The 23,489-nt window shown below is 48.5% G+C and overlaps 1 protein-coding gene across 1 annotated transcript in view; it reads left to right on the forward strand.

Moving 5' to 3' along the window:
* The window catches only part of LCOR (ligand dependent nuclear receptor corepressor), a 58,375-nt gene extending 35,049 nt beyond the window's left edge, over window positions 1–23,326 (forward strand). The window contains exon 6 of the mRNA XM_066191078.1: window positions 13,957–23,326. Coding sequence (XP_066047175.1) covers window positions 13,957–18,436 — 4,480 coding nt within the window. The 3' untranslated portion in view covers window positions 18,437–23,326. The remainder of the gene's footprint in view (window positions 1–13,956) is intronic.
* The last annotated feature ends 163 nt before the right edge of the window (window positions 23,327–23,489 follow it).

The raw sequence follows: 23,489 nt of genomic DNA on the forward strand, positions 1-23,489 counted from the left end.
TAGTGATGTTCACTGAGCACTTAGTAATGAGGCAAGGTAGGCACAGAGATAGAGAAAGCGTGGCCTGCGCCCCGTGTGGGTGGGTTTGGGCTGTGGGGTGGCAGCGGGCAGAGCACCGGTTTGGGCAGCGGAGCTTTGTACTGGGGCACACGTCACTAGGCACAGGCTCATTGCTTAGCTGCTCACCAAGGCACTGGTGTTGGTTTTATTTCCTCTGCAGCCTTATTTTCTCCCCTCTCCTTCCGCAGAGGGGGTAGGTCCCCAGCTCCAGCCACTCTATCTTGCTGTCCCTCTGCATGGGGGCACAAGGCAAATCCAGCAGTGACACCACACTGCAGCCAGCTCTTCTCCAAGATCCGTGTTTACTTTCTCGTGACTGTACTTTGGGTTGAACTACTTTTAACGTTATGCATTATTGATACTGAAATGCTGAATACTAAAAAGTAGGTTACACTAAGTGGTGTATAATGGAACCCACGTGAGTTTAGGCATTTCTGCTAACCTTTGTGTTCAGTTCTAGCATGATTTTGAGAGTGATGCATAGGGATTTCCTAGCTTTAGGAAAATTCATAATGCTGCACAGTATCTAGCCCAGGTTTCTTTTCTCCTGAGAAATTGCCTTTCTTAGCATGTGCTATTGAAAAGTAGGTAATTTAGGTTTTGCATTTTTCAGTGTCTCTGCTTTTTTAAGATCCTTAAATAACTGTTCCATTACAAACTAATTATTGTATTCCTTGTATACTAATACTGATATTAAAAACAATAAGCAGAATGGTAATTGGGTGTTGTCCTTGGTTTAGCTTTACCAGGCAGATCACTCTTGAATAAAAAACTTGGTTTGACTAGAGACTACATCTTACACTTATTCAGGAATTCAGTGAGTTTTTATGTGTAAAAAGCTTGAAAGCCTTGTGCAGTAAACTATCATTTATCATATTTTTTTATCTTTGTCTGAATACATCTGTCAAATCTATGAAAATAGCCTTTGAAAGTGATGAACCATATTCCCATCTGCCATTCTTTAGGATGCATTACAGTGTGCAGGCTTGTCCCAGAACATTTTTAATTGACACTTAGTCCTGCGATTATCACAAATACCAAGTTTTTCTGCTTTTCCTGAAGAACTTGCTGATGGTCCCACACTGCTAAGATGAAATTGTTCAAACTTAAAGGAGCACAGTCTTGATTTCTTCTTTTAAAAGCTGTTTCTTGTATCGTGACAAGATTGCACAAGATGTTGCACCCAGACCCAGAAAGAAGCTTCCATGCTGTTGTCTCTTATAAAAGTAGAAAAGAAACACAATTAGCCCTGTTAGGGAGCTTTAAAAGTCACCTGCTAATTTCCTTCAGCTTGTTTGGACTCAGGGCAGGTTTTGAGCTGCTCAATCTGTTATTGGATGAGGCAGCTGTCTTTTTTTACCTGCAGGAGCATATCCGGTCACCTTCTGAAGTAACAGATTCTTTGTGGGGTAGCAGTAGACTGTACTCCCACATACACCTGGGTCACTTGCTACAATGCAGGTACTCCCTCAGATGTGAAATGAGAGGCTCTGCTCATTGCCCCTCTCTGGAAGTGAGAGCTGCTGGGAGGGCAAGAGCAGGAAGCCTCAGCTTCAAGTGCACCTGCAAGTTTTGGCGTTTAAACTAAATCTGTAAGGAGGCAGCTCCCTGAACTCAGCGTGAAGGATCTGAAAGTTGGAAATAAGCTTAAGTTTTGTGAGTGAAGTTGATTTAATTAAGGGAATTCCTGAGCATCAGAGTTTCACCTTCCCATGTAACCAAAGCTGAGCCCTTGTGTTGTGGCTCCTCAGAGTCAAAGAGCAGCAGTGCAGAGCTTGCTTTGGCATCTGCAGTAAGATGGATCACCAGTGGCTTTCCTGCCTGAGCATGCTGAGCTCTCTAATTTCTTAGAGGCATGACAAAAGTGGGTCTGGGGGAGGGGGAGGATTTAAACCCTGATTCAGGAAGATACTTCAGCAAATCACTATTTTCTTAATCTGCCAACTCTGCTCTGCCAGATGCCCAAACAAGGGTACTGGCTGAATGGAGGTTTTAACTAGAAGCGAGTAGCAGGTTCTTGGACCTGTTTAGGAATGTGATTCATGTACAGAGGAACAGAGCTACAGATGAAAAGCAATTTCAAAAAACTGAGCTTGAAGTGTTAGGGCAAATCTAGGATTATGGACTTTGTTACAATGAAGATGGAAAAGAGATTAAAGAGAAAGTTGATCTTTTTAAAGTGTAATTATTTTTGAGACACTTTAATAGATGTTACAATGCTGGAAGGATCTCAATTTGTGAGAGTGCTGTTTCCTCTGATCTGGTACATTTGATGCAGACTCTAACTTGAAATCGAAGGTGTTCTCAGCTGTCTAGTAGGAAAATCAAAAGAAATGTGAATGACTTCACACCTATGAATTATGAATTAATTAAGTTCCTTCTTACCCACCTACTTGAAAACCGCAGACAACACAGTCTTTAAAAGCTCCCTTTCGGTATCATGAAGAGGGAACACAGAACAACTGCATCTTGTTTTTACAGGTCACTTTGAATATATCAAAATTACAGATCACATTTGAAATAAAACTTCTAAAAATCTTCTCTTGCTACCTCCTCCTCTGCAGGTGTCTCACAGCTCTGCATGAGTCTGTTCCCAATACACCTAACTAAAAGGCAGATTTTTGTATGAGATGGCTACAGCTCAGATTTCCAGAAATTGTTTAAAAGCTCAACTAAAATTAGAAGTGCTTAAGGTATACTTCAGTGCTTAGAAATATAAGCACTGCTGCCTGAACATACAGAAGTTGCCTGTATGAAAATACAGCTGCATCCCCCTAAGGAGCTGACCGGAATCCTGGAGCATAACCCAGCCAGCCCTCACATTAACACCATGAGGGTTGGGGCAGAGGCTTCAGCTGTTGCCTGTACCCGAGCCTGCAGTGGATCTGTTGATGTGAGGCTCCTGCCTTGTCTCCCTGGCTGTGGTTTCCAGGGCTGGCTTGGTCACAGCTTGCTTGCCTAACTTTGCTGGGCAGGTTCCAGGTGCAGATCAGCCAGCTGTGTGCTGACAGGAGGAGTGGTTTGTCTGTACAGGATTATCAGCAAACTGCATGTAAAAATTATAGTGCTAAATAGGTTACACCTGCTAAGGTTTGGAATTTGGTTTTTTTTTTGCTGATATGCACCAAGATCCCATTGTCACATGTCCCAGATCCCTCCTGCCCCACTATTAAAGTGTAGGGCTTGCTTAACTCATTTGGAATGATATTCCTAACTTTGAAAGGGGCTTTTATGGTTTTCTTTCTTAAAGCTGAGCCTTTCTTCTCCCTGAGCTTTAGAGGAAGGCCCTGACACTAATTGTTGAGTTACTCTGGGACTGCAGGGAAAACATGACACCAGGAGAAGCCGAACAACTTGCCTGCATGTGTGAATAGGTTTTTCATATACATGGCCAATGTTTGTGCTGGGTTCCTTGCTATAATCTAAGCCTGAGCTGGTTGCTTGGAGGATCCACTAGTTTCTACCACATTCCCCTTTCAGGTGAAGGTGGTAGTATAGTTTTTTCATGCTTTCAGGTGCACTGTGGTCACACATGGAATCTTCCTTAGATTCCTTTCAGGCCTTTAAAGCAAGGTGAGGTGCCTAGCTGCCTGTGAGGTGTCATCAAGGGTTTAAAACAAACTATTTGATTTTGAAAGGAGACTGTAAAAAAAGACCCAGTAGGATTCTGGTTTTGCATAAGAAACTATCATAGCAAATACACTCTGTACAGAAATACAAGTTTCTCTCTTGTTTCTCTCCATCAAACATCAGCTCAAGGTGTGAAAACTAAGCAAGCTTACTTGGTACCTGAGATGTGGTTGTTAATAACTAAGTTCTAGTCTGACCATGGTGGCAGCTGCCTGACCTTACTACTTACTATAGGTCTGTGTAGCTGTAATTCAGTGAGCTTTGCTGCTCATGCACAAAAGCAAGTAGATTTTTGCTGCTGGTTTAGGCCTTGTATTGGCTTTTCTCTAACAGACACAAGTTTGTATGGTAAGGGTGACCACGCATCTGCTCTTTAATTCTAGCCACCTTGCCAATACCTGTCCTTACAGTAGTGCCTTTACTTTTGTTTGAGTGTAGACTGGATTGCTAATTTATAAAGGAAAAAATAACATAACTCAGGATTTAAAAGAAATATGCTCTGAACTCAATTATATTATAAAATTTGGAGCAATAGTTATGTAATGTAACATTGTAATAGAATAAAAATTAGAAAGCTTAAAATCAAAGTGACAAAGGTAGTGGCTTAGTGCTGGCAAAGAGCAGTTTGATGGGGGTTGGGTTTTGGCCTTTTCATCTGTTCTTCTATAGCTCATAAGTAAAAAAAGTACTTTCATTGCATGATTTATAGGAGTAGCGAGGCCTCAGCAGGACAACAGGGGATTTGGCACTCAGCCTTCTGTGGGTCAGAATTCCCATGATGTGCATTGTTTGGGCTCTGGTGTCACTATCTGAACATCTGAGTTGCTGCAAAGAGGATTTTTCAGAGGTGGTTTAGCTGCGATTCCTGGGTACGGTCCCGTTCTGTATTTCTCTGGTCATAAAAAGCACAGTGCAAATGCCATCCCGTTAGCATTGTTGTCTCGTTACAACTGCATGGTTGAGCGTGAGTTCATTTCTGTGAGCTCTCAGGGTTTGCGTAGTGCACTTACTGTTAATATGATAAAAAACATCTGCGGTAGAGGGATCTGTGATTGCTTGATGGGCAGCATGTGCTAATGGGTCATCATCGCTTTGGCTTTCTCTGCGAAGGTTAGGGACTCATTTTCCTGCTGGAGGGACCAGGAAAGCACAGAAGTCAGAGGGAGGCAATCTGTGAAGGCATCCTGGGGGGATCTGCAGAGCTATGATGTTTGCTCCTTCCTTGCTGCACGTGAGGAGTGATGAGTCACCTCTGCTTTTTCCAAAGGATCTGTTCCTTTGCAGGCATAAGCTGTTGTTGATATTTTTTTTCGTTTTATTTTTCCTTTGATGACAAACCAGCAATTGATGGGCTTTGTCACCAATATAAAGAAACAAACAATACCTATCATTATGCTGTGGAAAGGAAAGTCGCACAGAGATAAAGTACATTTCAACTACAGCATCCATTTATAAAGGGTAAAATGCCAATTGAGGAAGCTTTAAATGTGGTAAATACCCCTAAAGTAAACTGGGTGTATTAGTAGTGATGGAATGTTACATACTAAGCAAGCTGTAGTTCTCTACCTCAATTTACTACATAGCTTCACAAATACTGGCTGTGTGGGGGAAGATGGAACCTTTCTTAGTGGACATTTACCAGAGTCAGATGTGGTTTGGATTTGTTAGTCTTCCTCTAGCATTGAGATGTGTGACAATACAAGCAAAGGAGAAAAATAATTGCGGGCCAGGATATCAAGGTGAATTTTTGAGAGGAAGAATAGACTCTCTTAAGGGAGGGAGGAAGGACAAGGGTCTGTAATGACAAGGGTTAAAAAAAAAAAAAAAAAGATGTGAGGGATGTGCAGAAATGGAAGGATGAGAGGTTTGAGCTGAAGGGGAGGGCTGTGCATTAGCGCAGAGGAAATCTCTCCTCACTGGTATGCATAGACACATTTCCTGCCTTATGTTTTGGTTTCTTAATAGTTATCTGACTATAAAATTAACCTACATCATTTAATGGTAGTTGAATGGCAGCTAAATTAACCCACTTTCAAAATAGAGCTTACCTAGCCCGTCAGCTCTGAGACAGCCTTGTCCCCAGGCATCCAGGGCTGCAATCCACATCTCTGCCTTAACCTATTTCCCAAGCAGCCATCCAAAGTGGTGCATCAGAAATAGGCTTTGCTGCTCAGCCCAGCAGCTGACAGAGAGTATGGGCATGTATAAAATCGCTAATTCATATTTCACCAGGCATTCCCATGCAAGGAGGGATGGCATTGGCACGTGGGGAGTGCAGCCGTTAGGAGTTGTGGTACTGTTTCTATTAAGAATGTGGCCTTGATTATCTGAGGCCCAATTATCTGAATCTCCAGGTTATCTGAAATGGGGTCATATCCCCCAACATCTGTTAATTACACCCAGGATACCCTCTCTCTCCAGATGTCTCCACTAGCCCCTCCCAAGCTTTGGCAGCCAGGCTGTGCTGAGTGTGGTTAACTCTAGTGAGTGCTCTACCTAGCTCCTGCATTTGGTTTTTCATATCCATGTTGGAAAAGAAACCCAACCTGGATAATTGCAGAATTTGAAATCCTTGAAGACTTCTAGAAGTAGGCAGTGGCTGTGCATGGCAACATGTCTGTTGGAGGTGGGACCAGGAAAGTCTTAGAGGAGGGTGTCCAACGCATTTGAGTTTTCTTCCACCTTTCAGTGTACATTCAGCTTAGGAGGAGAAGGTGGAATTTCTCACAGCACAGCCTATCCTTCTCACAAGCCCTCATTTACTGCAGATGAGTGCACCTTCAGTGGGAATTTGCTGGTTGTTGAACCTCTGCAGTTGCAGTGACTCCAGCTGACCTTGTGCATGTCTGAAGGTTGGGGAGGGAGAACTTTGTCCCCAGTGTGCTGCAGGACAGACAGGAACTGACAGCGAAGGACTCAGAGCAGGGGAGAGGCCATACACCAGTGTCACCTCAGGTTCAGAGCCAGTATGTCTTCCTGGGACTGTTAAAGATACTCAGGGCATCTCTCCCTACTCCACAGTCCCTGAGGTTTATTCTCCCTTCTCTTAACTGGGTGCTGCTTTTTTTAAAACGTGCAAAGCCGTGAAAATCATTGTAAGAACTTTTTTTTTTTTGCCCTGCATGCTTTTGTTATCTGTCTTCTGGTGCTGTCTGTTTTTCTATCTATTCTGGTCTTCTGGTGCTATCTATCCTTTTGGAGCACCTAGCTCAGCAAAGATTCTGGGTACTGCCTCAGAAAGAAACAGTCACGGTAATTTTTTTTTCCTTAAAGGGAAGATCCCAAATGATCTTGATAATTAGAAAAATTAGCAAGGACAGTTCTGGAAAGGGTTTGAAAGTTGGTATGTAGAATAGTATTTCCAATGTGATAAATTTCCCTTGGTTTTAAAGGAATAGCTCAGTGGTAAAATTTTTAATTAGTCATTAATTGTATTAGAAGTATCACAGAGATGATAAACTACTATAAAATACAGTTGGGTTTTGGGGAAGATGGGAGTCGAGGAAGTTATGACAAGAATATAAAAAAGCAAAACTTATTTGAGGCTGCTATTGGGTTTTTCTTAAAACCAACTTTGGTTTGTTTGATTTCCATTTGGTCACAGGTGGGGAGAAGGGATTTTTAATGTTTAACTAGTTTAAAAAATAAATAAAAAAAAAGACACTACTCTGAAGGGTTAAAAGTCTGAATTTATAATGGATGTCTGTTATTTGTCCAGCCAGTTGACTGATTGTACAACCTGGATACGTTGATGAATACATGCAGCTGACAAAAAAACCCAGCCAAACAAAACCCATCTATAACTTCTTTCTTCCTGCTTTTCAGTTGAAATACAAGCTCAGTCCATCCCCATGTGCGTCACCAAGGACGGAGTAAATTCAGGGGCCTTGAGGCCCTGGCAGCAATATTTTCATAGTTATTTTGGCTGTGCTTTGCACAACTTCAGCTTTTAATTTAGAGAAGGAAAGTGCTTTTTCTCCTTCCTAGCTGTTATGTGGAGCCACAGCTCTTTGCATGCTGCTTTTCTATTTTTTTTTAGTGCAGTGAGAGAGAATTACTGTAGCACCCACAGAGGTGTGAAGGGACTCATTCATCTGTGTGGGGAGTGTGAGGTGCCAGGCATATTTCTGAGGATTGAAATACAGGCATTTAAACTGGTGCATCCAGTGTCAGCCTTTAATTGGGGCTTTGAAAGATGAGCTCCAGAAAATCTTGCTTCAGTGGCTTACACTGTTCGTGCCCACGGCTGATTTGCCCATCCCTTTCAAGGGATCACCACATCCATTCTGGCAGCAGAAGGAAACGCGTCCTGCACCTCTCAAGGGCTGAGGTCTGTGCTGGAGGCATGGGTGGGGATGGGTTTGAGTCCAGTCAGACGGTTCCACGCCTTTCCCAGCATGTTTGCTTTTGCACGGCCATTCCAGCAAGCTGAACTGGGGCTGGCAGAGAACCCATTTCCCCCTTCTGCTGGGTAAGATCTCTGCATGCAGCCCTCCAGCACAGACAAAGCAAGCCTCTCCTTGGGAACCCACAGCACAGCCCCTTCCAAGTGCAGGCTTAGCATGCAGGATTCACTGCGCCCCTGGGGCTGGGGTCAGCTCACCTGGCTGCCAGCAGTGAGCAGGTCCCCTTTAAGAGGCTGTTCTTCCTTTGCTACCCCTCAAAAAGGCATTTCCACTCACCCTGAAAAATAAATTAAGTGGTTGAAACCAGCAGGGCTGGAGGTGCCACCCAAGGGCAGTGAGATGCTGCCTCAGACTTTGGGCTCACAGTGGGCATGGTCAGTGCCTTGAGTTCAGATGATGGATGGCATTGCTCACTAGTTAGTCTTTCTTCTTAGTCATCTATGTTTCTCAAATCTCTGCTTTTAGTCAGGTTTCCAAGACACCCTTCAGCTTGATGGGGTACTCAAGTGGTACTTCTGTTTTTGGGTGGTGCAAGGCACCTCTCTGCCGACTGGCACAGAGTCAGCTGTGTGGCAGCAGGAGAGGGAGGGGAAAGGTCATCCCTGTAAAAATACTGAATTGGATTTTATAAGTTTATGGCTATGTTTTGTTTCTTTTACAGAACTATAATCCTGGTGCTTAGAGTGGTCTGAAAGGAACAGAAACACTTAGCCTTGAACTTTTGTTCTGCTGCTGCTTCTTGTGCCTCTGAGGTACAAAACATACCTGTAAACTTATAATTAATCAAACCAATGTTCGAGGGCTAAAAAAAGAAACCCAAAAAGGGTACAGGCTTCATGTTCAATAGTGAGAAACTTGGGGTGGGCAAACCAGAAGATTGCAGTTGGCAATTGACAGGTTTTTGGAGACCGGCTTCCCAGGTAGGTTGGTATGAACCAGCTGATTTCTTTCTCCCTTTCTTTCTTCCCCTCTTGCTCCCTGCCCAAATACACTGTAGAATCAGAGGCAGGCTGGGCTGCTCCTAAAACTCTTTTTTTATGTCATTCACAAGCAGAGCAAGCAGTGTCACCCTGGTACAACAGGAAGGAAGAGATGTGACAACCCCAGCAGTGGGCTGGGGGCACTGCATGAGCTGGGAAAAGCTCCTCAGGCTGTGTAGGAAGAACCAGAGATAACTTGGCCCTTCCACCCCATACTGTAAATCCTCTGTCTGTGCAGTCTATAGGTGTTATGGGCTGACAAACCTCTGCCTTCCCCCAGCCCCTTCATCCCCAACCGCGTGGCCTTTGTTGGAAGCCCCAGGTCCCCTCCAGCAAGAGCTGGGGGAGGGTTGACTTTAAACTCCACTAAACAGTGGAGGCACAATGCAAACAAATGTATTGCAGCACGCAGCTATGCAAATAGCTTCAGAGCGCAGCACGTTTTCCCCAGCATTAATTGCTGCACCGCCGGGGTTGCGTAGCAACAGCTCCGCTTGTGCCTCTGACAGCTCCTGCCCCTTGATGCCTCTGACACCTTCTGTGGCAGGCAGGGAAGGGGAAGAGAACAGGGCTGCCCTGGGAAATGGAGAAGGGCTGCGAGGTAGTGAGGGGCTCTGGTGATAAAATTCACTTGGGATGCTGGGGTTGTTTTCTGCTGGCCCAGGGTGACGTGTGCAGTGGGGCTGGAAGGAGGATGTTGGGGCACAGGACCAGAGGAGATCTGGCAGCTGCAGCCTGGTGAAGGCAGCATTCGAGGCTGTTGGGCAGAAAGGGCAGACCTGCCATGTCCCAGGCTCTGCAGGAAAGCTCAGTGACAGGTGGGCTGTCTCTCCCATTACAGTGAATCCTGCTGGGGACCCCATACAGCTTTATGACTGCACTTACAGCTTGGCTAGAGGCATAAAGGGTCCTCAGATAGTCTCTCACTGGTTGTGAATCTCCTTTTGGCTTGTGGCTTTTCCAACCCTTGAGAGAGATGGCTCATTCCTCATGCACACCCAAACCTAGGAGAACCCTGGGCCAAGCCCTGTGGGAAGGGGTGAGTACAGGCACCAAGAAGGAGGTTGTTGGTGGGATGGGCAGCCCTGGGCTCCCTCGCTGGTCTTTCCAGCCCAGCAGCTTCTGTTGGGCTGGCCTGTCTCTCCCAAAAGGCAGGACTCTGCCTGCCTGCCTCTTCAGAGGCAGGACTTGCTGCCTCCTGAGAATAAGTTTTCCTCCTGTTTAAAACCATGTTCCCAATTCCCATACTCTGTGTTTACCAGTCAGTCTTTAGCTCCTGCTGTGCTTTTGCCAGGCTGAGGAACTTTTTTGCACTCAGCAACTTGCCCCAGAAAGACACTTCAGCTCTGCAGTCAGCTCACCTCTCTCTATTCTGATAAGCCACATAAAAAAATAGTTTCTCTGCAACCGTTTGTACTGTCCATAAGCAACTCTGCTTGAAAATGTGGGGCACTGGATGTAACTCTACTGTTACGTGTGAGCCAGAAACAAGCTCTTCTCCAAAACTGCCTTAAGTAGGGAGCATGTGGTCAATCGTGCATCCATCAGCTGCCTCACAAGAGAATGTCCATAGGCATGTTTTATTTATTAGTGATAGCCAGAACAGACAGGAATAGTGGGAAATGCTGGATAGGTACCAAGGCACACAGATTGGCAGGCCACAGGGAGCACAGAACCCTGTGTGTCTGTGAGATCTGGGGATGGAGAGGCTGCTGCTCAGCACCCTTGGGGGCACAGGGAGAGGAAGGACAGAGCTGGGACCTAGCCACCCTCAGAGCCTGACTGCAGGTGGCAGTGAAAGCTCTGCCCCAAGGTTATCCTTAGACACCTAGAAAAAGGCAATGCTGCCTGCAGTAACCAAACAGGGATGGACTGGGGAAGGAGCAGATGAGCTCAAGGTGAGAAGTTGCAGCCTGTCTTTGAGCTGAAGTGGCGTGACACCAGAACACAATATGCCAGGTGAACTGTGTCACTGAGTGTGAGATGGGTCTTCTAAGTAGAAAGGGCATCAAAACTGAATGGATTTATTTCCTTTATCAAGCAGGAAAAATATTTATCTCAGTTTTTTTAAATTTATAGCTTGACAAGCTCTGTGTATCTCTGATTGTCTCCATGGAGTACAGTAGGGCAAATAAGGTGACAATGAGCATGAAGGCCTCAGTCATACTTCAGAGGAAGAAACTAGGTGAAAGGCAAGGCAGAAATGCCACTGGAACCTTCAGGATCAGGGAGCCAAGATACTCTCTGCCATACAAGCAGGACATGAATCTTTTCTGTCCCACACGCCTGTGCAAAGCAGGCATGACCTGCGCTGACTGTGCTCGGCATCACGGCTGCAAGGCAGGAAAGGACAGTCCCCAGCCCCTTTGGTCCCTTCTCCCAGACCAGGAGAGGAGCAGCTCTGTACACAGGTTTGCAACCTCCTCCTCGCCAGGCATCACCCAGGCTTTCCTTTCTTGCCACCCACCTGGGCAATCACTTTGCCTATGCCATGGCTTCTTCCTTCACAGTCATGGAGTGTAGCACCCGAAGGTGCCTCAGCAAGGAGTGAGATGGTTGTTTTGCCACCATGATCCCTTCCCACAGCTGCCCAGGGAGCGTGGCAGTGGCGGGGGGCCAGGGCAGGGCCCCAGCTCTGCTGCTGTCGTTACGAATTCAGTCTTCCCGGGGGAAGATGGCTGCTTCACTGCAGAGCTGGGCTTGTGAGTAGGTAAGGGGAGTTACCGCCCTCTTTGCAAAGGTGGAAAAAAGATTACGCTGAGCTCTGCCTCTTCGAAAAGCCCCCTGCTCCAAGCCCAGGGGGTTGAAAGGTTTTTTTATCCCCTTTTGTTATTCAGCAGAGCGAGGGGAGGAGCTGGGCCGTGTAAGAGATCCTGGCTGACATAACCCTTCCCATGCAGAGCTCTGGAGAGGGGCCAGGGTGTACCTGAGTATTTTTATTTAAACTAATCCCAGACGTTCCAAATTGAAAGCCGTCGCAGCGCCTGGTAGGACCAGTTCAGACGGTTGCTGGAGGGCATTTTTCTCCCCTGGGTGTAGTAAAGCAGTCTCCAGGTACGTTGTTTATTGCTAACCCCGGGAGTATGTTCTGGAGGTGCCGGGACACATTCGGCAAGCTGAGCTTGCTCAACCTTTCCAGGTGGTTTTAGGAAAACCCTGCCTAAGAAGCCTTTAAGAAAACTGAGAGGTGCCGGGACACATTCGGCAAGCTGAGCTTGCTCAACCTTTCCAGGTGGTTTTAGGAAAACCCTGCCTAAGAAGCCTTTAAGAAAACTGAGAGGCTGGGCTTGAGAGGCAAACGTGTAAAATATGTTACGCCTGGGCAAACTGGAAAGCAAAGGGCTGGGTAGCAGCTGCTCAGGGCAGGCTTGGCTACAGCCTGGCATTTCTGGGCAAAGAGGAGACCTGGTCAGCCCTGAGTCTGAAGTGGCTCCAGGTGTCCCCACCAGCCCGGGGAATCAGGGCACTGGAGGTGCCTCCCTGGTATGTGTCAGTTCAAAGAAAGCAGCCAGCAAGTAGTAAGTAAGGAGCAGGTGAGGGCTGCCCAGGGCTGGCTCTGGCATGCCTGATGCCACTGAAAACAGCTGGCTCTGGCCACTGGTTTTCCCTGCTCCATTTCTCTGCTGATGGCTCCTCCAAACTGGAGCTCTTCCTCCTCATCCACCTGTTGAGCCCTGTGCCTGGCAGCATGGAGTGGGAAAACCCACTCCAGATGAAGCTGCTTTTCTCCTCCCTGGCCCTGAACCCTTTTATAAGCGTTGCCCCCCTTGACCCAGCTGAGTGAGCAAGATTGGTGTCTGATGCTGGGGGGGGTGGGGGGGACAGGCAGAGAAAGGCTGTAGGGGAGAAAGGACTTTCACTCCTCCAGTACAAGGCCAGGAGGTGCAAAGTGCAAGTGTTGCTGCAAAGCAACGCTATTTTACTAGTAAAGATCCTGTGTCAGGCAGTGTGGGGCCCTCTCGATGTGGTCAGGACTGGGTGGGAATCGCCTGTGCTGCCGTTGGGAACAGATATGGTCTCGATAACAGCACCTGGCATGGCACTCATGATGCGTTCATGCAAACACTGGGTAATTATCCCTTAACCTCTCCACCAGTAAGTCCTAATTAATTGCCTCTGCCAAGCAGGTAACTGATAATGGCCTGGGTTTGAGCGCTAGCTAGTGGCAGTGACCCTGTGCTGTAGAAGCTCAACTTTCTGCGCAACCACTGTGTGCTGGCAGCCCATCAGCTGCAGGAACACTTTATTAAATAGCAGCTTATCAAATGTCAGTGCAAATGGCATGACACCAAGGGTGCCTTGCTGCCTGCATGCTTGGAGCTCACCAGAATTTCTGTGCTGACTACAGAAGAGGCTCAGATCTGCTCAGTTTGGCCCCAGACCCATCTTCTGCCACTGAGATGTAAGCAAAATTTTAAGACTTAGAGTAGCTGAAGATTCCTGGCATCTGGATGCCCAGCTGGGATGCTGCTCTGCTCCCACCCAGCCTAGCAGAGCAGAGTGAGGGACCAGAGGTGTGCAGCCATCATAGAAATGCTGGGCCTTCTACACCAGGTGCCATGCAGATACTAAGTCTGATTCTTTTTAGGTTTGCTTTGAACATGTGACATGGTGCCTACACACTGGGATATCCTAGGCAGAAGTGTAATTATGAGTGCTCTGGCGGTGGCAGACAAACAAAAGTGCAGTCTGTGTCCTGCCAGCAGTGTGCACATGTAAGTCTGCATGCTGGGAGTGAAGGAAAACAGGATGCTTAATCTCACCTGGAGGTCGGGCAAGTGATGTGCCTGACTGGGAGGAGAAGGGTTATTCTGCTTTTGCAGCATGAACTAATGTTCCCTGGGACATGTTACTGACTGTTTCTCTCTTTGTCTCTCTAGTGAGGATGCAGCAGAGACAATAGCAATAGACTCTAACAATCAGCCGAAGTCTCCACTGGAAAAATTTATGGTCAGACTGTGTACACATCACCAGAAGCAGTTCATTCGTGTGCTAAACGACATATACACTGAAGTACAACCAGACTCTGACGGCCAGCAGTCATCCGAATCTGAGAGCATGGAGGCCGCTACTTGTGGCTCTGGTTGTAGCCAGCGAAGCACTGAAAATCAGGATAAGGGTGCTACTTGTACTGAATCAAAGCTCCCTTCTACATTGGACCCAGGACAGTCAGGGGCTGATGGCTCCCTGCATGTTACGGGACAAGCCCCAAAGCAGCCAGTGGAGCTGAAGTCTCTGGACAGAGCAGAGAACTCCAGTCCTGCTTTGAGAAGGGACTTCTGCGAGCTCCCCATCACCAGGCTTCGCTCTGCTAGTCCAAAGGATAGCCCCACCCAAGGATACCTCAGCACGTTGAACTCTTCCTCTTTGAATTTCCATCATACCACAAAGAGCCTGGAAGGGCAGCAAGCTGCTGGACATGAACAAGAAGCCGGCATCAGGAAGTGTGAGGATAATAAAGAGCAGTTAGCAGGTAAGACTCTCATGGAAGGTTATATCTCAGTCAAAGTGGCAAATGTGAATAGCAGCGAGGACAGCTTAGACAGCTGTCTGGGGTCCCAAAAGAGCTCTTTCAGGGCTCTCCCAGAGGAGTCCTGGGATCCCGGCTTTGCACCTCGCAGAGCCGACAAAGAGAACACTTTGCAATGCAGCTCGAAAGCATCTTTGCACCAGGACTTAGACGCAAAAGAACAAGATGTGAGACCAAAGCAAGAAAACCACCTGCATGCCATGGCCAAGGGCAAGGCAGGCTGCCAGCTGCACCCTGCTGACAAGGGCACGCTCGACAAATCCAAAGAGGGCTGGCTGCCCACTGGCGCCGTGCCAGCCGCACACCGGACCCCCGGTGGGCACCCCCGCGCCAAGGCAGCCTCCCTCAGGTCCTCTCGGAAGAGCAAGAAGGCATCGGGGCTGAGGATCAATGACTATGACAACCAGTGCGACGTGGTGTACATCAGCCAGCCCATCACCGAGTGCCATTTCGAGACCCAGCGGCTGGTGTCGTCCCGCAGGACGGCGAGGAAGAGCACCCGCGGGTATTACTTCAATGGGGAGTGCTGCGAGCTCCCCACTGTCCGCACGCTGGTGAAGAGCTCCCGGGCGGAGGAGAGGGCGAGCAGCCCGGCGCTGCGAACAGAGACCCTCGTAAGTGCGAAGCCACCCCTGGTGCCCTCAGTGGAGGGGTCTGTGGGGGCAGCACGGGAGGGTGAGAAGAGGGTTTCCCTGAGGCTCCTGGCTAAAGTGGCACCAACCAGCCAAGAAATGAAAGAGAGGGCTGAGCTGGGCTCTGTGCAGCTCCGGGATACCCGAGCATTGCGATCAAGGGAAGCTGCCGTGGCCATGCCGTTCTTCTCCCTCTCTGCTCCACCCAGCCCCCAGAAGGAGGACAGCTTGGCCAGCTCACCACCACCTGGGTCCCCTCCTGCTGAAGGAGGGGGGATGACAGTGGGAGGCACTGTCACCTGGGAGGCTGGCAGTAGCCTGGGCTCCTCTGGGGATGGCAGCAGCAGCAGGCAGGCTGCTGATATTACTGCCTTTTCAGGCCCAAAAGCACACAGTGAGGAGGAAGGTTGTCCAGGCACTGATATACAAACTATTCCAGACTGCCCTTCCAGCCCAGAGCCAAAGTCCTCCTCACAGCCCTCTGCCGCTACAGACACAACACCTCTGCCCTGTGATGGTGCCAGGGATCCTGTCCAGCTTCCAGGCTCAGGGGATGCTGAGCTCTGTGGGCAGTGTCTGGCAGAGCCCTCCCCATGCTCTCCAAGCTCGCAGGCTCCTGATGAGCCCCCTGCTAACATGGATGGGGAGAGCACCCTGGAGCCCCCTGCCACTTTGCAGTGTGGGGATGTGAACAAAAGCATCAATGCTAAACCAGAAACCGAATCATTGGTCATGGTGGGTGACAGCCCTCTTGCGCAAGAGGATGCTGTGCTCATCAGCACACCTCTCCCCGAAACATTGGAAGTGGAGACAATGCAGAATAACAACACAGCAGATGAAAAAGAGCCCACTGAAGGGGAACTGCCACCCGACCCAAACAGCTCAGACTCTGTCTCTTCCAAAGACAGTCTAGACAAGAAACGAAAGAAAAGCAGGAGAGCACTAGTGGCATCAGACCGGTGTCTCCGAAGCCAACAATCCCAGTCACCTGCCGAGAGCAGTGCTGAGGACTCTGCTTCTTCCAGCTCTGTGCAGCTTCCTTGCCTTCAGATCAAACTCTCCAAGAGCCCTGGCACAAAGCGGTTCAAGAGTGAAGTGCAGCTGGATGAGGCAGCATCCATGCACTTCCCAAATGACTGCTTCCCCAATGTGCTGCTCAAAGCCAGTGAAGGGCCAGGCATTGGCCAGGCTCCAGAGAGCATCACTCAGCAGCAGGCAGGCAGGGAGAATGGTGTCACTACCAGACAAACCTATAAAAGCATCTTAGCAAAAGAGACTGCTGCAGAGGGAGAAAATACCTCTAAAGATGACTCCTTTGCTAACAGCAGCCAAAGTCAACCGGGTGAGATGCTGGAAATCAGCATCCAGGCTGATTCTGAGAAGAAAAACATTCTTCTTCCTCCAGAGACAAGTGTTCCTGCAAATGATGCTGAGCAAGTGGATGTGAAACCAGTCAATGCCAGCGCAAAGGACAAGGAGAGCTCTGACAGTGCCAGGGATCTGGGCAAGCCAGTGAACTATGAGCTGGTGACCAATTTACCTCCATGTCCCAGCAGCAGAGGTGGAAGCAAGCATCTTCCAGCAAAAACTGCAAAGCACAAAAAGGTTGCTCTGCAGTTTTATAATTTACGACATGCACCCGCACCTGAAGACAGTGCAAAAAAGAACACACCAGGGAAGGAGTCTATGCAAGCAATCCCCAAACTGAGGGATGAACAGAGTTCAGGGAATCATGATTGCCCAGCACTGGAGGATATAGACGTGGCTGACAGCAAACCAAAGTTCATGGAGTGGTGTGCTGAAGAGGAGAACCAGGAGCTCATTGCTGAGTTCAACACTCAATACATGAAAATCCAGAAGGGCTGGATTCAGCTGGAGAAGGAGGTCCAGCCAACCCCCAAGGTAAAGAACAAAGCTGACAAACTGAAAGAGATTTGGAAAAGCAAGAAAAGAACACGGAAAAGCAGAGGCTCACTGGAAGTGCAGAAGCTTTCTCCTGTGCAGATGCTGTTTATGAAGGCCTTTAAGCTGTCTGACATATGCCAGTGGTTTCTGGAGACAACTGAAACCAGGTCTCTAGTGATTGTGAAGAAACTCAACACCCGTCTCCCAGGGGAGATTCCCCCCATGAAAGTCCCCATGCAGAAATATTCTTCATCTAGTCTCTACCCCAGCTCACTACAAGCTGAACGTTTGAAAAAACATCTCAAGAAGTTTGCTGCCACTACCCCGGCTCGGAATAACCTGAAGAACCAAAAGCTTTGGGCCAAAATTCGTGAGAATGCTGATAAAGCAGAGGCTGAAGAAGCCACCGCTCCCAGCCAGACGTCTCCCACTGATTCCAGCACCAAGGAGCTGAGTGAAGACAAAACCATCCAGCCTGCCCTCAGCTTGCCCACACAGGCCAGCACCAGGATCCTGCGCAAGTACTCCAATCTTCGGGGCAAGCTGCGAGCTCAGCAGCGCATCGTGAAGGCAGAGAAGCGCAGTGATGGTCCAGGGGACCATCTGTCCCTGGAGAGCAAGCAGAGCCAGAAGAGTGTGTGCATCAACCCCCTGATGTCTCCAAAGTTGGCCTTGCAGATCAAAGCAGCTGCCTTTCCTTCTAAATCTCCCTCAGTGGATGGAATGGGGAAGGGGCGGAAGGGGAAGAGCAAGTCCCAAGAGGATCCCTTGCCCAAAGTCGACCTCCAGCTCAGCAAGAAGAAGAAGATGCTGAAGGAGAGTGGGAGCACCCAGGAGCGATCCAGCTCCTCCACCAAGGACAAGCTGCCCGCTAAGAAGGCCAGTAAAATAAAGCATTCAGAGGTCAGTGCAAAATCTCCTGCCACCCGAAAGCAGACTGCCATGGAGAAGAGCAATAAACTGGCCAGAAAAATGTCTTTGAAAGAGAAGAGAGTCCCGAAAAAGCAGCTGGAGAAGATGCGACTCCCCGTGCGGAAGGGCAAGGAGAACACGAGCAGACGGGCCATGCTGCCTCCCAGTCATGAGGAGCTGTCCAAGTCCCCAAAGCAGAAGCCCCTGGAGGAGTCCTCCACGCGGTCACAGAAGATGGCTAACAAGAAGCACAGCAGTGGGAAGACCCTGACAAGGTCCATGAAGAAGATGCAGGAGAACAGTGTGTCTCAGGGCAAGAGGAAGCTGAGGGCAAAAGTGGACTGTTCGCACAGCAAACGCTCACGACTGGACCCGAAATAGCAAAGAACCGGTAGCCATGTACAAAACTGATGTATAGTAGTAATCCTTTACCATGCATTAACTAAAGCTGCTTTTATAAGCTGTAGCAAGCCTTTAAAAATCCGCAGTTAAAGGATAACGCCCATGATTTTAGGCATCAGCAGATGTGTCTTGGACAGAGAAGAGGTTGGTCTGTCTGGCTCTGCTGTTCAGAAGGAAGTTTCTGCAGTTTTTGAACGTTCCTTGAGTTCTTTTAAACTTGGAACCAGGCAGTTTTTGTTAAAAGTACAGTGCCTTATTTATCACTTTAAAAATAAAAATAAGAAGCTAGTCTGTGTGATTTGGAGGCTTGCGTTTTATACTTGAGGCACAAGCACTTGTACTGTAGCAGAAAGAAAACCACCTTCGTGCACATGAAGTAGCTTTTGTCAGCCTTTGGGTGCACACAAACATTTCCCTTTCTTTCAGAGTCCTCCTTCTGTCTGTCTTCTTAGTGGCATTTAAAGCAAAACCAAAACCATTTCACATCACTAAGGGAGAGAAAGGCGAGTCTGTCCTTTGTCGGTTTGCTGGTAGCAGTTGCTGGTGTCCCAGACTTTTACCTGCTTGAGAATGTGAAGTAGCTACTGGTGTGTGTACTGCTGATGGCTGCCTGCTCCTCACTGCACAGCCCGTGGGTGGGGAGAGCCCGCTCAGGCTGAGGAGATGCCGTGGGCACGCCAGGCTGCCACATCCACTGCTGCCACCTGGGTGTGCTGGGCTGTGTCTGTCTTTTTTCTTGCTGGCTTCAGGGATGAACCAGTCTTGTCATGCTCTGCTTTTGGACAGACTTCCTTCTATTTCCCTGTCCTTGTGGTGATTTCTGTGGTCTCTGATGGCAAAGCTTTTCTGCAGTGCTTCACTGAAGGTTGAATCTCTCCCTTTTTAAGGGCTTGAGTTCCTAATGTTGGTGCTCTGCAGGAGGGGAACTCTGGCCCTCACCTTGTGCTTTTGTGCATGTCTTGCCTAGTGCTCTCCTAAGCCAGGATTTGCAGATGAAATAAGGTTGGGATAAGGGACTCCCTTGTGTTAATTTTTTACCACAATTTCCATTTCACCCTTTTACTAGCAAGGTGTGGGAGGTTTGTCCTTGCCTGTGTCACAGAACAGGGTCATAGTGCCTGTCTTCTCTTAGAAAAACCTGTCAGAAGTGCATGGAGTGTGTGTGTTGGTTCTGCTGGGCAGATATGACCAGCAGCTAGGGAGGGCTATGGTCTGTGCTAGGGAAAGGCCCCTGCTCAGCCATTGAACCCCCACAGCTTCACTTTCACATTGCTGCAGAGTCCATTTGCAGGAATCCCAGTGCCAGCCTCTTTCCACACATAAAGCAGCAGTGCCTGTCAGGGCACTGTGTGGACCCTGAGGCTGCCAGACCTTTAACAGCTGCCGTGCTGGTCCTTGCTCAGCTGCTTGTCCCTGATGAGAGCAAGGCTTTGGTGCAGCCCATGAATTCAAGAGATGCTGGCCCTGGTAGCAGAGGCTGGAAAGGGATTGGCTGCAAAGGGAATTGCTTTTCATGGTTGGCATTGAACCCCAGATCTCAAAGCCTGGACACTGGAGGTGAAAGGCAGATAATTGTGTTAAAATCTTTCATTGAACCCCTTTAGTACAGAAGATGAAACCAGGTGTTTGATTTGCACGCCCCTCACAGAGCACCTCTGGCTCTCTTGCTGGTACTCCCTTTCCCAAGCATTGACACACACAATGCTGCGGCACATTTTTCTCTTACTGTGAAATGGCTGATTTAAAAAAAAAAAAAAAAAAAAATCCTTTGCCTTTCCTTTGAATTGTGCTAGAATAAGTTAACTCTCTGAACAGCTAGCAAGTGATTAAATCTAGCCTGTCAGTCCCTGTACAGATTAATATGAAGTTATCTATTACTTTAATTTTTACTGCATGCATTAAATATGTCAGACATCCCATCAGAAAATATTTAAAAGCATTTCAAGGGGTGTGTAAGGCAGGAGGGCACTGATGGCAGTTAAGTGACTGATCTGTACAGGGTGACTGATCTTTTGCAGGGTGTCTTTCCCTCTTGCTTCTCCATCCCTGCTTATGGTCCTTCTCTAGCCTCTGGCTGGGGCCCAGCCACATGGGCCCAGATTTCCCCTCCTTCCCCTGGGCCCAGTGTGCATGTGAGTACACCTCTTACCTTTGCTCCTCACACCATTCCCCTGCAGCAAATCCCCTCTCCCTGTCCTTCACCATCACTCCTGAAGCGCCTGCACCGGTCACCATGCACTGCGCACTCCTCGAGGCTTTCCCTCTCTCTTCCCTCATTCTTCATTCTTTTAGCTGCTGGCAAACAGTAAATGCAGGCTGTCCTGCTCCCTGTCTTCTGTGCTTCTGGGAGCAGGAATCCCATTAGGATAAAACTCTATACAAAGCAAGTGGAAAGAGTCTTTCTAGATGGGGTGCTGCTGCTCCAATCCTGGATGCCTTCCTGCACCCTGGGGCTTCACCAGCACCAATTGGCTCGAGCATGGCAAGGTTGGGGGACAGCAGGTGTCACTGGTGCTGGAGTGGAGCAGCTTCTGGGCATCTGTCCCAGTTCAGTGTGCACTGCTTGGCTTAGGCAGTGGTGGGATCAGAGTGCTGAGCTTTCCGACAGTGTACCTGACAGGCAGTAGTGATATGTGCTGCTGAGGCACAGCCCCTGCTTTAGAGCAGTCTGTTACCAATAAATGTGGCTCTTACATCATGCAAGGGATGCTCAAGGAGCTGCAGATGAGCTTAATGAATGGAAAAAATAACATCATTTAGTACCTTATTCCACATGGACATGGAGTGTGTTTCCATGTGCTACAGGCACAGAGTTGCCCACTGGCACTACCACAGTGCCATCCTCAGATCCACAGCCTCACTGCGCTCATCTTTCCCTGGGCTACCCCACAGCTCCCTGCTCTATTTCTTCAGCTCTGGATTTCAAGTTTCAACCCACAAAGCAGATCTCTTTCTGTTACTTTGGCTTTTCTTGCTGGCTACTTTCTCATCCTATTGGAACTAGTCTTCATCATGCATCCTGGTCCCTGAACTAGGAGCAGCATCCTCTTAGCTCTGCACCTCCACAGATGTCTTCACTATTCCCCTGCTGCCAGCGCTGCTCTCTCATTTGCATGGTTACCTTTTTCTCTCTTCTTGTCATCGGCAGCTCTGGGTCTTCACACTTCACATGTTCAGGATCCGTCCATCTTAATTAACCACTGGGAGGAGCTGTGTTTGCCAAGCTCAGAGTCAAAATTTATGTTGGTGCTGTAGCAAGAGCAGTTCGAGCCCAGGATGGTTCCTCCTACCTGTAGCTGTTAAGATCTTGTTTAGCAAAGCCAGCCCTGGAATGGGTTTCCCTGCTGACAGGGTGTGTGATATGTACCCAAGGTGTGGCAGGTGTTTATATTCATCACTTACTCATCCCTGGCAAGGTCCTGTTTGCCAGTGTTCGCTCTGTGCAGTTGGGTTTCTGTAGTCACCTGCCAGCATGTAAGGGAAACAGATTTGCAGCAAACCTTCTCTGAAGAGCCGACCAGTCGGCACTGATGCTTCTGACAAACTTTCTGCTGCATTGCTGATCAAGGTCCGTGAGCTGTGAGAGCAGGATGAAATTGTTCTGCTGCTCTCTGCACCCCTGTCCCTTCAGTCCTGGGGATGCCATGCAGGGCTGGACTGAGCAGACTGGCTTGGCTGGCCACACCACTCTTTGCTGGTGTGCAGATGAGCAAAGCTGCAGCCTAGCCCATGTCCCAGCAGCTCCTGTGGCACCTCTGGAAGTGCTGATGTTTCCAAAATCTCTGCCAGCTCCTAATAACCTCCCAGGAAATACACATGCAGTCAGGTATACTGGTGCCCTGTTTTTAAGACTTGCTGACGGACACTTTGTCTCTCCAGCTCATAAACTTTCAGCCTCAACTGCATTCCCAGTTGAAGGTGACTGAGAAAGTTGTGACTCCCAGCCTTCCATGGCTACAAGTAGTGCCTGAGGCAGCATGGAGGTGTGAGTGGCCATCCAGGTTGGGCTCTCACCTTTCCACCATCAGCAGTCATGACGGGGGAGGAGGGCTGAGCCCCAGCCAAGGTGTTCTTGGGTCTGCATCCTTGGGCTGTAAGCCTGGACAGCCCAGGAGCAAGATGGGGATAGGCTCCTCCTTGACAGGGAATGCCACTGGAGCTTTTCTTGTAGCAGTAGGTTTTTTGAGCAAACCACAAGGCTATGGTGTCCCCATGTTGCGTGTGTTCCCCCCGTGTGTTGTAGCATCCATTTGGCCCATCCTTTAGCTTGGTGGTTGTGAAATGAATCCATCTGTTCTAAGATGTTCTCAGGAGTTCTTGTTTGTATTAAGCTCACCCCTAGGCTTAGCAGAAATCAGTCCCCATCCTCCCTGCTCCCCTCCCCGCAGACAAGCCCTCTCTCTCACGAGCACTTCCACCTTCTCCCCAAAGGGCAGCAGAGGGCAGCTGGTGGTTTTGATTCAGGGCACATTGGCAGCTTTGGGGCAGCCGAAGGAGCTGGGATGCAGCTGGCCAGCATTTGTGACATGGGTCTGGAGGCCAGGCGGTCCCACGGGCTGTATTGCTAGCCAATGTTTTCTAAGTCTGTTTGTAAGAGTACCTAATTTTAAAATGAAATGTGAATATATATTATGTGTAGGTGCCATGTAAGATAGTGTTGTGCTAGGCAGCAGGATGCTAATCTACTTTTTAAGCTTTTTGGGGGCAGGAAAAAGCATTTTTCTCTCACTTCATGCTTACAGATCTAATATTGTAAATAGGTTTTTAAAATATTTATTTCATGGGCTTTTCACAGGTTCTCGTTCTGACTGGTATGTTGGTTGGTGGGGCTGTATTGCCCAGCGTGCCACAACCAAAGGGCTGGTGATTGCGTGGGGGGATGGGACGGGGCGGGGTGGGTGGGTGGTGGTGGTGGTGTTCAGTTTGGTTTTATGTCACGTCAAAGCTGAAGCATTAACTCTCTTCATCTCGTTTTGATGATGTCAGACCTGGTCGATGGCCACGGTCCCCAGGGAGGCCATGAGCTTCCATG

The sequence above is a fragment of the Chamaea fasciata genome, unplaced genomic scaffold, assembly GCF_029207755.1.
Source record: "Chamaea fasciata isolate MVZ Bird 193981 ecotype frontalis unplaced genomic scaffold, bChaFas1.0.hap1 SCAF_9, whole genome shotgun sequence".
Classification (NCBI taxonomy): Eukaryota; Metazoa; Chordata; class Aves; order Passeriformes; family Sylviidae; genus Chamaea; species Chamaea fasciata.